The sequence below is a fragment of the Nicotiana tabacum genome, chromosome 18 (genome assembly GCF_000715075.1).
Source record: "Nicotiana tabacum cultivar K326 chromosome 18, ASM71507v2, whole genome shotgun sequence".
Classification (NCBI taxonomy): Eukaryota; Viridiplantae; Streptophyta; class Magnoliopsida; order Solanales; family Solanaceae; genus Nicotiana; species Nicotiana tabacum.
The window spans coordinates 28466097-28477069 of record NC_134097.1 but is presented as its reverse complement, the minus strand read 5'-3'; the positions used below and the strand labels follow the sequence as shown (position 1 = coordinate 28477069).

The window sequence follows — 10973 nt, the reverse complement described above, 5'->3', positions numbered from 1 at the left end:
GAACCAATTGTTGGTTGAAGTTTTGACTCAAGTTGTTATAATCAAGCCGGATTTATAATATGATTGTTCAACTACGTTTTGTATGGTGATTAATTGAATGGGCCCTTGATTAATCGTGTCTAATTACCTTATATTGCTTGAGAAAGAGTATTAGATTAGACAGTTGTTGAACAACACCACTTTTGGGTAGTTGAAGAGATTCATTACTTGAACTTAAAAGTGGGTTTAGAGATAACAGAACTTTGGTGGGATAATTTAGAGTTGCACACATATTGTCAGCTAAAGTAGTTCGAGAGAATGATCTAGTAAATTATTGTAATTGATCGAGAGATAATTACAATAACCCAAAACTCTTAATCCTCATCGAGTATTACGGTGAGATTATAGTGGAAGAGTCGAAACCTAAACTAGCAATTGGGAAAATCATTGCCCTAGACCTTTTTACCATTGAATTATCTTTGTTTTAGCTTACTGTTATTTTTAATAGTAGTTGAAGTAGTTAAACAAAAACTCAATCTTTATTGATCAAAAATCTTGCATCTAGAGATTGATTGAGTTGATAATAACATTGCCGTAGAGTGTAATAGATAGGTTAGTTCCCTGAGAATTCGATTCCGGACTTAAAACTAGATTATATTTGCAGCGATCGCTTTGTCCTTTAAAAGGCATAGTTGGGCGTTATCAAATTTTGGCACTGTTATCGGGGAACTAACGGTGTTGTTTATTACAACTTAGAAGTAGTGTTAAAATTATTAGTTCAAATCAATTTTCAAAGGTGTTAAACAATTTTCATTGAAATTCTAACGTTTGAACTCTTGTGGAATTCAGGTGTATTCTTCGAGGACTGGAGAACTACTTGAAGGACTTTCAGACCCCAAGAAAACATTCAGGGCATTGCACCGTGCCAACAAGAGGATCCAACAATCACAACAACCACACCAGCTTGAAATTGACATGGGTGAGGTAGAGAACGTCAACAGAAACATCAGGGATGAGCCAGCTGACCCAAACGTCAGAGTGGTGGCACCTCTTGTGCCACTGCACTTTATGATTGGGCTCAACCCACAACTGACAACCTGGCAACTGCCATAGCTGTGCCCGCAATTCAAGCGGAGACATTCCAGATCACCAACAACATGCTGCATCTGCTGCAGAATAAAGGATTGTTCTCCGAGTCACACATTGAAGACCCTCAACAATATTTGAAAAATTTTCTGTTAATTTGTGTGACTCAAAGGCAGCCAAATGTGACCCCAGAAGCTATCAAGCTATTACTGTTCCCGTTCTCTGTGACTGGGGAAGCTCAGACTTGGCTGAATTCGCTCCCAATCAATTCCATTGTCACCTGGGAGGAATTAGTAAAGCAGTTCCTGAATAAGTTCTACCCGCCCAACAAGACTGCAAGGCAGATTGATGAAATATTGCAGTACAAGTAGCAGCCGACTGAGACCTTGCAAAAAACTTGGGAAAGATTTAAAGGGATGCTGGTGAAGTGTCCTCACCATGGCATTCCAGACCAGATGCTTGGCCAGAGATTCTACATGGGGTTAGTTGACAATCTAAAGGCCAATGTGGATGCTTCAGCTGGAGGTGCATTTTTGAGTAAGACATTCACCGAGTGCAAAGTCCTTCTTGACAAGATGCCCCAAAATTAGGGGTGGATGACTAGAGGTACAACACTAGCACCCATAATGCATTCAGTTCCTCTTGACCCAAATAATTTGCATGCAGAGAACATGGCCATACTCATGACTCAGATGAGTATTTTGACAAAGAAGATGGATGAGATGGGTACCATACAGGTGCATATTGCTGACACGACTAATTGAGTACTGTGTACACCCTGTGTTAATCAGTTTTATGTGTGTTCATGGAGCGAAGAAGGTTAAAATCAAGGGGAAAAGGAAGATATGAATTATGTTAACAACTTTGGGGGTCAGAGACAAGGAGGACAGCAGTGGAGACCGGCACCAAATCAGCAATACAGACCTAACATGCCTCAGCCTGGGGCATGCAAGCTTAAGGCCAAATGGTGCCATACCACCAGAGACAACAGGGCTACCCACAGCAGAACCAACAACAGTTGACATATCAGCCACCTCCTCAGCAGCAAGATAACAACATGGTAGAGATCAAAGGGATGCTCTAGCAACTCATTGGGACAAATGGCAAGATGCAAGAAAAGTTGGCAATACATGATTTAGCTATAAAGAACATTGAAACTCAGTTGGGGCAGTTGTCTATGGCTTTAAAAAACCGCCCCAAGGAACATTTCCAGCGGACATAAATATTAACCCCAAGGAGCAAAACCCAAATCAGCTGATGGCAGTAAATCTCCGGAATGGGAGAGATTTAGACAAAGAGAAGGAGGTTGCACAAGCCAGAAAAGAGACTGCGCCAGCCACTCCAATTCCACTAGAGGTAGATGAGCCATCAAATTTGACTGAAGTGGTGGTTGAACAGGGTCAAGATGAAAAGGGTAAGGCTAAGGTAAATGAACAAGCTGCAGAACAGGTGGTGCCTCTTGTGCCACAGAACCCCAACAGAGAGAAGCCAGCAAGCAGTGCACAAAGGGTGATACCTGCACCATTCCCTCAGAGACTGGTAAAACAAAGGAAGGAAGATCAATACAAGAAATTTATGGAGATGCTACGTCAAATTCAGTTGAATATTCCTTTAATTGAGGCCTTGAGGGAGATGCCAGGTTATGCGAAGATGATGAAAGACTTAATGTCACGGAAGTTTGATTTTCAGGACCTATCCACAGTGACTCTGACGCAGACCTGCAACGCAGTAGTGACCAAACCGATGGCTCAAAAGATGTCAGACCCAGGTAACTTCACTATTCCATGCACGATTGGGAGTTATGCCTTTGCAAAGGCATTACGTGATTTGGGAGCCAGCATAAATTTGATGCATCTGGTTGTATACGCCAAACTGGGCATTGGCAGAGCTAGACCGACTTCGATGCTGCTGCAGCTGGCTGACCGCACGGTAAAAAGGCCTACTAGGATTCTTGATGGTGTGTTGGTGTAAGTGGGGAAGTTCGTGTTCCCTGCAGACTTTGTTATTTTGGATTATCAGGTAGATGAGGAGATACCTATCATTTTAGGTAGGCCATTTTTGGCCACTAGGCTGATCGATTGTGAGACTGGGAATTAAAAATGAGACTGAACGATGAAGAAGTCATATTCAATGTTCAACAATCTATGAGGAGACCCAGTGAATATGCTAATTGTTCTCTAGTGGAGGTAGTGGATGTGATCCTGTAAGAAGATGATGTGACCCTAACTGCTAAAGATCTATTGGAGGCATGTCTGACAAATTTAGAAGAGATGGATGGTGAAGGGTTAGCTGAGTGGGTCATGGCACTTGAGGCCAAGTATTCTGGAAAAAGGAACCTCAGTTCGAGTCCCTTGAGTTAGAAAAAAGGGCTACACCTCCAGCAAAGCCATCAGTAGAGAAACCACCTAAGCTGGAGCTGAAGCCACTCCCAGCTCATCTCAGGTACATTTTCTTAGGCCCTGATTCTACTTTGCCTGTTATTATATCATCCAGTTTGCTAGATGTGCAGGTAGAACATCTCTTACAGGTACTGCAGGAAAGTAAGACTGTCATTGGCTGGACCATGGCAGACATAAAGGGTATCAGCCCAGCCTTCTGTATGCACAAGATTCTCTTAGAAGAAGGACACAAACCTTCTAGAGAACACAACGAAGGCTGAACCCGAACATGAAAGAGGTAGTAAAGAAGGAAGTCATCAAATGGTTAGATGCGGGAATCATCTTCCCCATATCTGATAGCAATTGGATCAGCCCTATCCAATGTGTTCCAAAAAAGAGGGGAATGACTGTTGTGCAAAATGAGAACAATGAGTTGATCTCAACTCGTACAGTCACGGGATGGCGGATTTGCATAGATTACCGAAAATTGAACACAACCACCCGGAAGGACCACTTCCCCTTGCCTTTCATTGACTAAATGTTGGACAGGCTGACCGGGCGATCACACTTCTGTTTCTTGGATGGATATTCGGGGTACAATCATATATTAATAGCCCCCGAGGATAGAGAGAAAACATCCTTCACTTGTCCATATGACATCTTCGCCTTTCGGAGAATGCCTTTTGGGTTTTGCAATGCACCAACGATATTTCAACGGTGCATGTTATCCATTTTCACAGACATGGTGGAGGATATTATAGAGGTTTTTATGGATGATTTCTCTGTGGTGGGAGATTCATTCGAAGACTGTCTTCACAACTTAAGAAGAGTGCTCAAAATATGTGTGGAGACAAATTTAGTGTTGAACTGAGAGAAGTGCCATTTTATGGTACAGGAAGGGATAGTCCTGGGACATCGAGTGTACAGTAAAGGAATTGAGGTCGACCATGCTAAGGTTGGCGTGATTGAAAAACTACCACCGCCCACTTCAGTCAAGGCGGTGAGAAGTTTCCTTGGACATGCCGGGTTCTACAGGCGATTCATGAAAGATTTCTCCAAAATTGCTAACCCATTATGCAAACTCCTTGAAAAGGATCACCCCTTTGTGTTTTCTAATGATTGCAAGTTGGCATTTGAGGAGATGAAGAAGAGATTGGTGACTGCACCCATCATTGTTGCACCCAACTAGGAGCAACCATTTGAGCTCATGTGCGATGCAACTGACTATGCCATAGGAGCAGTCTTGGGGCAGCGAAAGGGTAAACTGATGCAACTGATTTATTATGCAAGTAGAACGCTAAGCGGAGCATAACTCAATTACATTGTGACGGAAAAGGAGATTTTGGCTGTTGTTTTTGCATTCGACAAATTCAGGTCATACTTGATTGGCTCGAAGGTTATTGTTTACACTGACCATGCAGCAATTAGGTACCTGATAGAAAAGAAGGAGTCAAAGCCACGCTGGATTTTCTGGGTTCTTCCGTTGCAAGAATTCGATCTAGAGATACGTGACAGAAAAGGGACAGAGAACCAAGTAGCTGACCATCTCTCACGGTTGGAAGGAGCTGAAAAAAAGGTAGAGGTTGAGGATATAACAGAGACATTCCCGGATGAACAATTACTGGCAATGACAACGGAGGAGGCACCATGGTATGCTGATATTGCTAATTATTTAGCAAGTGGTATTGTACCTTATAAACTCTCCTCAATACAAAAGAAAAAGTTCTTTCGTGATTGTTGGTATTATTATTGGGATGAACCTCTATTGTTTAAAATATGTGTAGATAACATGATCCGGTGGTGTATCCCTGAGAAAGATCAACATTCTGTTTTGCAGGCTTGCCATGCTTCACCATATGGTGGACATTTTGGAGGAATTCAGACAGCAACTAAGGTGTTGGAGTCAGGCTTGTACTGGCCTACTCTATTCAAGGATGCCCATGCTTGGGTTAAAAGCTGCGATGAATGCCAAAGAACTGGCAACATATCTCGTAGACACGAGATGCCAATGACCATAATTCAAGAGGTGGAGATTTTTGACATGTGGGGGATTGACTTCATGGGGCCATTCGTCAGCTTGTATGGTAATAAGTACATATTGATAGCAATTCACTATATCTCCAAGTGGGTCGAAGCAGTGGCTCTTCCGACCAATAATGCTAAAGGGGTACTAGGCTTTCTAAAGAAGAACATTTTCACACATTTTGATACCCCAAGAGCTATACTCAGTGATGGCGGAACCCATTTCTACAATAGAGCATTCGCACGGCTGTTGGAAAAATATGGAGTTCGTTATTAAGTGACCACCCCGTACCACCCACAATCGAGCGGGCAAGTTGAAGTGTCCAACAGGGAGATTAAAAGTGTCCTCACAAAAATAGTGAATGCAACAAGGATTGACTGGGCAAAGAAATTGGATGATGCATTGTGGGCATACCGCACAACTTTCAAAACCCCAATTGGTATGTCACCGTACAAGTTGGTGTTTGGCAAGGCATGCCACCTCCCAATTGAGGTAGAGCATAAAGCACTTTGGGCATTATGGCAGTTAAACTTAAACATGGAGACAACAGGTACTAACAGAATCACTGGGTTACATGAGCTCGAGGAATTCAGGTTCCAGGCCTTTGAGAGTACTAGATTATACAAAGAAAGGATGAAATTAATGCATGATAAACACATCTTGGATCGAAACTTCAAACCCGGAGATCTAGTATTGTTATACAACTCGAGGTTGAGATTGTTTTCAGGTAAGTTAAAGTCCCGATGGTCAGGACCCTTCAGAGTGGTGAAAATATTCTTAAGTGGAGCTGTAGAGATTGAATCAGAAGATGGGACAAAAAAGTTCACAGTAAATGGGCAAAGGTTGAAACATTACCTTGGAATGGCTGAAGAAAAAGGGGATAGAGTGGTAATCCATTTGACAGAGCCCCACTACGCGGATGAGGAGTGATGATCATATGCTTGCATCGTTCCGCGGCGTTAAATCATGCGTTGCGTGGGAGGCAACCCACGAGTGTGTTGATTAGTGTGTTCATGTAACTTAAAAAAAACAGCGCTAGCAACGCGACCGCGGTGGAAGGCAAACATTCTGCCTCGAATTTTTCATCCATTGCGACCGTAGTGGACCGCGGTAAACCGCGGTGAGGTGTAAACATTCTGCCTCAATTTTTTAAACACACCGCGGCCATGGTCGACAGCGGGGGTACGAGGTATCTTGAATTTTTTTTTGTTTTTTCTTTTCTTCTTCTTTTAATTTTAAAACCCAACCCCCCTCCTAACTTTACATTACCTGATCCCCCTCCCCCAAATTTCTCCATCTCTATCTCTCTAAACTCTAACTTCCTCAATTCCTCTCCTCTTGTTCTTTTTCTTCACTCACACTACCCCTCATCTCCATTCCTCTCCTCTTTCCTCCCATAAGGTATGATTCTAACCCTCCCTTCTCTTTTCTTTTTATATTTTGTTGTTGTTTATGATAGTTTGAGGTTGATATGGTGTTGTAATTGTAGTAGATTTTTTTTGTAGTTTCTTCTCCTTGTTTTTTCTATTTTAATTTCATTTATGAAAATGTTTGGTGAAGGGACTGTGTAATTAATGTTTGGAACGATGTTTGTTGGTGGGTGATTGAATGACACAAGTGTGGAGTATGTTGATGTAGTTGTATACTTGATTTGGGAGGAGTTTTGATAGACTCATGAGGGCTAAATGTGTTTGGATAATTCCCCGCCCACAAGGTGTTTGGGAAATTGACCCAATGGAGATATAAGGAGCTATTGTGACATAGTTATGGTGAAGTCTGAGTAAGCATCCATAGTCACATATTTTGCGCACTCACTAATAGGCGTTTCGTTATTTGACAGGTGCAATGAGTTCAGCTAGAAAGAGACAAAACATCGGGCCCTCCACTAGTAGATCGGGAGGCTCCTCACGAGCTAGGAGCCAAGCCAGTGCACCTCAGTTCGATAGCACTCAGTTTGTATCTAGAGAAGCGGAGGATAGGTACAACCAGAAAGCAGCTAAGAAGTTACAACATGAGGTGCACATTGATCGCACGACTTTGGAGGTGGAATGCCCCAATATGTTTAATGAGCTGAGGCGGTGTCAGCTGGACATCTTCTTTGAGGTACCGGAGGAGGCTAATGTTCAACTAGTAAGGGAGTTTTATGCAAACTTGCCAGAACATGAGAATGGGGTTGTGATGGTGTGCAATACCCCGGTAAACGCATCCCTCGACACCATCTGCAGGGTATACAGACTGCTTGTGTTTCGGGGTGAATTTAATCCTTATCGTACTTTTAGCGGTACACGGGCCTTGTGGGGAACTCTTCTTAATACTATCTGTGTGCCTGACGGAGAACACCTATGGATCAAGCACATGATTACTCTCAACTCCCACTATCTGAATTGGGAGGCTAAGTGTTGGCTCACCATTGTCAACAGTCGATTGTTTCCATCCAGCAACACGACAGATGTTAATCTACCACGGGCATCCGCAATCCACTAATGCATGTCCCACAGTGATTTGATGTGGCCTGGCTCATCCATGAAGAGATGTTCATTAGATCACCTGAGGTAACCAAGGGCCACTACTTCCCTTAGCTGATCACCTGGCTGTGCCATATTTCTAAAGTCCCTGAAGACCCTCGGGTTGATGGGAAATTGCCACTAAAAGCCTCGTTCTGGGCGAAAAAATTGGAATTGGACGAGAGTCGGTGGTGAATGTTGATGACTCTGATGATGATTCAGCTGATGATGATGATGATGATGCTGAGGTAGCTGCAGTTCCTCCTCCTCCGAGAGTTGATGTGGCAGGCCCATCATAACCACGCCGGAGCACCTGTATGACTGCTTTGGAGCAGGATATGGCTGGGTTGCGTACCTCAGTCACTGATTTGGGTGTCCGTGTTGATGCGGTGGCTGAGAGGCAAGTGAAATCGGAGAAGAAATTCTTGGGCTGGTTGAGAGCGCTGGGACGTGCATGCAACGTGAACCCAGACACTGTCTCCGATCAGGAGTGAGCCTTCCGGGAAGTTCCTTAACCTCACTGTTCTTTAAATTTTTTAGCCATTGGGACATGTCTTCATTTTAAGTGTGGGGTGGGGGATACTTCATTGTATGTTTGTAATTGTAACAATTGACTGTTTGATTTTGCTTATTTTGTCTTGCTTTGATTGTTTTGATGTAGAGTAATAGTTCATTAGGAAAGCTAAAATAGTAAGTGACTTATTCCGACGACGGATCTCTTTCGGCGGGGTTCTTGAGGGACTAAGTCGGAAAAAAAATTGGAATATGGAGACTCTTCCTGATGACGGATTCTTTAGACAATTTTCTTGAGGGAAGTTAGTCTAGAGAAAAGACCAAAAAGACTTTTTTTATTTTTTTTTATTTTTAGGTAGTGTAGTAACTCCCCTTTGGTTTTTCTTTGGGCCACGGTTCTTTTCCAAGGGTTTAGCTTGAACCGGGTATAGGTAGTTTTTATTTATTTTTGTTCTTTTTAGTTTTTAGAGTAGGACTAATGGGCTACGAGCTAAATTCGAAGGAAAACCCTTAGCGTTGATACACCTGAGCACAATAGACACTAGAGTATAACGCCTAGCTTCATTGGTTGAATCTTGTTAGAGTGCCTTAAAATTGTACGTCTGTATCTAACTTGAACACTCAAAAGAGAATGTCTTGATAAACCAATCCTGAGTGAGTCATGTGCCATGTATGTGTGAGTTTTACTGTGTTCCATTGTGTTCCATCATATTTGATGCCTAGAACTTGCCCTGTGTGTTTGCAAATCGAAATAGCAGTTTCTTTCAGTTTTAGAAGTGATATAGACATTTCTTTGTTGAGCCAGACATATAAAGTAAACCCACCTGAATGCAATACATCTTAGTTAACCCCGTTGAGCCTATAAGCCTATTTCTTTGGCAACCACATTATGAACCTTACCCAATTGTTTGAATAGCTTACCGTTTGAACCCTTTTACCTCCCAATAAGCACTTGAATGGTAGTGGAAATATGCAAAAGCAAAAGTGTGGGGTGGTGGTTTGGTTTTTGAGTAGAACCATTCAGATAGAGAAAAGGTGTGGAATTTTGAAGCATAAAATAAAAAGCACCACGAAAAAAAAAGAAAAAATATGGGTTATAAATAATTATAATGGTTGATAAGTGGTGGATTGTACAAATTGCACCTAATGGATGGGGATGTTTTAAACAAATGAGGTGGAGTGTTTGGTTGGCACAACTATGATCTTTAAGTTTAATATAATTGTATTAAAAATGCTTAGGGAGGTTAGTCACTATATCTAAATATATCCTACCCGTCCCTTAGCCTACATTACAACCAAGTAAAATCCTATTGATCTTATACTGAATGGGCTCAATTAGTAAAGTATTACACTACGGGCAAGCCTATGGTGCATCTTTGTGGCATGTGAATGTTCTTTCTGAGAATGAGTGAATTTTGTCTATCTTAGTTCCTACTTGTTCTAATTATCATTATATATGGAACTACTCTCTTGTGTGATGTGAGGGCATGTGATTCACAAAGGAAAGGTAAGTCTTAACTCTTGTATAGAGTAGTTTGAGTAAGTGCAAATGTTGCATGGTACAAAAAGTTTGACTCTTGAGGTAAAAGTTGTTCACTACTAGGTGCAACTTTTGTGAAATGTTCATGGTGTTAGTCATTAAGGGAAAAACTTAGGGAAGGAATTTTGATGGAGTGTGGTAGATTGCTCGAGGACTAGCAATAATTTAAGTGTGGGGTGTTGATAGTAGACTATATAGTTGATATTTACACCTTAATATGACCATACTTCGTTGTTGTTTTATAGATAAATTGTCAACAAAAATGCTCTAAATAGTGTTCTTTTGTTTAACATGAAATATTATATGAGAGGAAGCAACATGGAGTGTTTTGGAGGCGATAATGTGAAGAAAAACGCCCACTCGAGAAGTACCCGAACACAAAGAAGCATAAATGGCCTGGGCAAGAAGGCCACCGCGACCGCGGTGAACCACGGTAGATTAACAACGTAAGGCAGAAAGGCCAGCATTCACCGCGATCGACTGCGATTGGCCGCAAATGTGGTGCACTATTCACGCTGCTGGAAAGTTTGAGGACCAAAGTGTAAAATCGGGGAAACTTTTGTAAAACGCTTATATGCTTTAAAAACTTGCCCAAGATTGTGCTAAGCTGATTTTAGACTACTTTTGGAGGCAAGAACAAGAGTGAGAAGATCAACCAAACATTAGAGTTTTTCTATCTCCTTTTAATTCTTGCAATTTTACATTATGAACAATTTAGTAGTTTTCTCTTATTTTGTTATGAGTAGCTAAACACTTATCTAGGGTTGATGGAACCAATTGTTGGTTGAAGTTTTGACTCAAGTTGTTATAATCAAGCCGGATTTATGATCTGATTGTTCAACTACGTTTTGTATGGTGATTAATTGAATGGGCCCTTGATTAATCGTGTCTAATTACCTTATATTGCTTGAGAAAGAGTATTAGGTTTGTCGCACCTCCTTTTTCCCTCG

The 10973-nt window shown here is 41.8% G+C and overlaps 1 protein-coding gene across 1 annotated transcript; it reads left to right on the top strand.

Annotated features, from left to right (window-relative positions):
* Positions 1–6003: 6003 nt before the first annotated feature.
* Positions 6004–6396, top strand: LOC142172458 (uncharacterized). Its single transcript, XM_075236079.1, has one exon. The coding sequence runs from the start codon at positions 6004–6006 to the stop codon at positions 6394–6396; it is 393 nt and encodes a 130-aa protein (XP_075092180.1).
* The last annotated feature ends 4577 nt before the right edge of the window (positions 6397–10973 follow it).

What these genes read in the sequence shown, in the direction of transcription:
- LOC142172458 (XM_075236079.1), top strand. Translation starts at nt 6,004, where the DNA reads ATGGAGACAACAGGTACTAACAGAATCACTGGGTTACATGAGCTCGAG.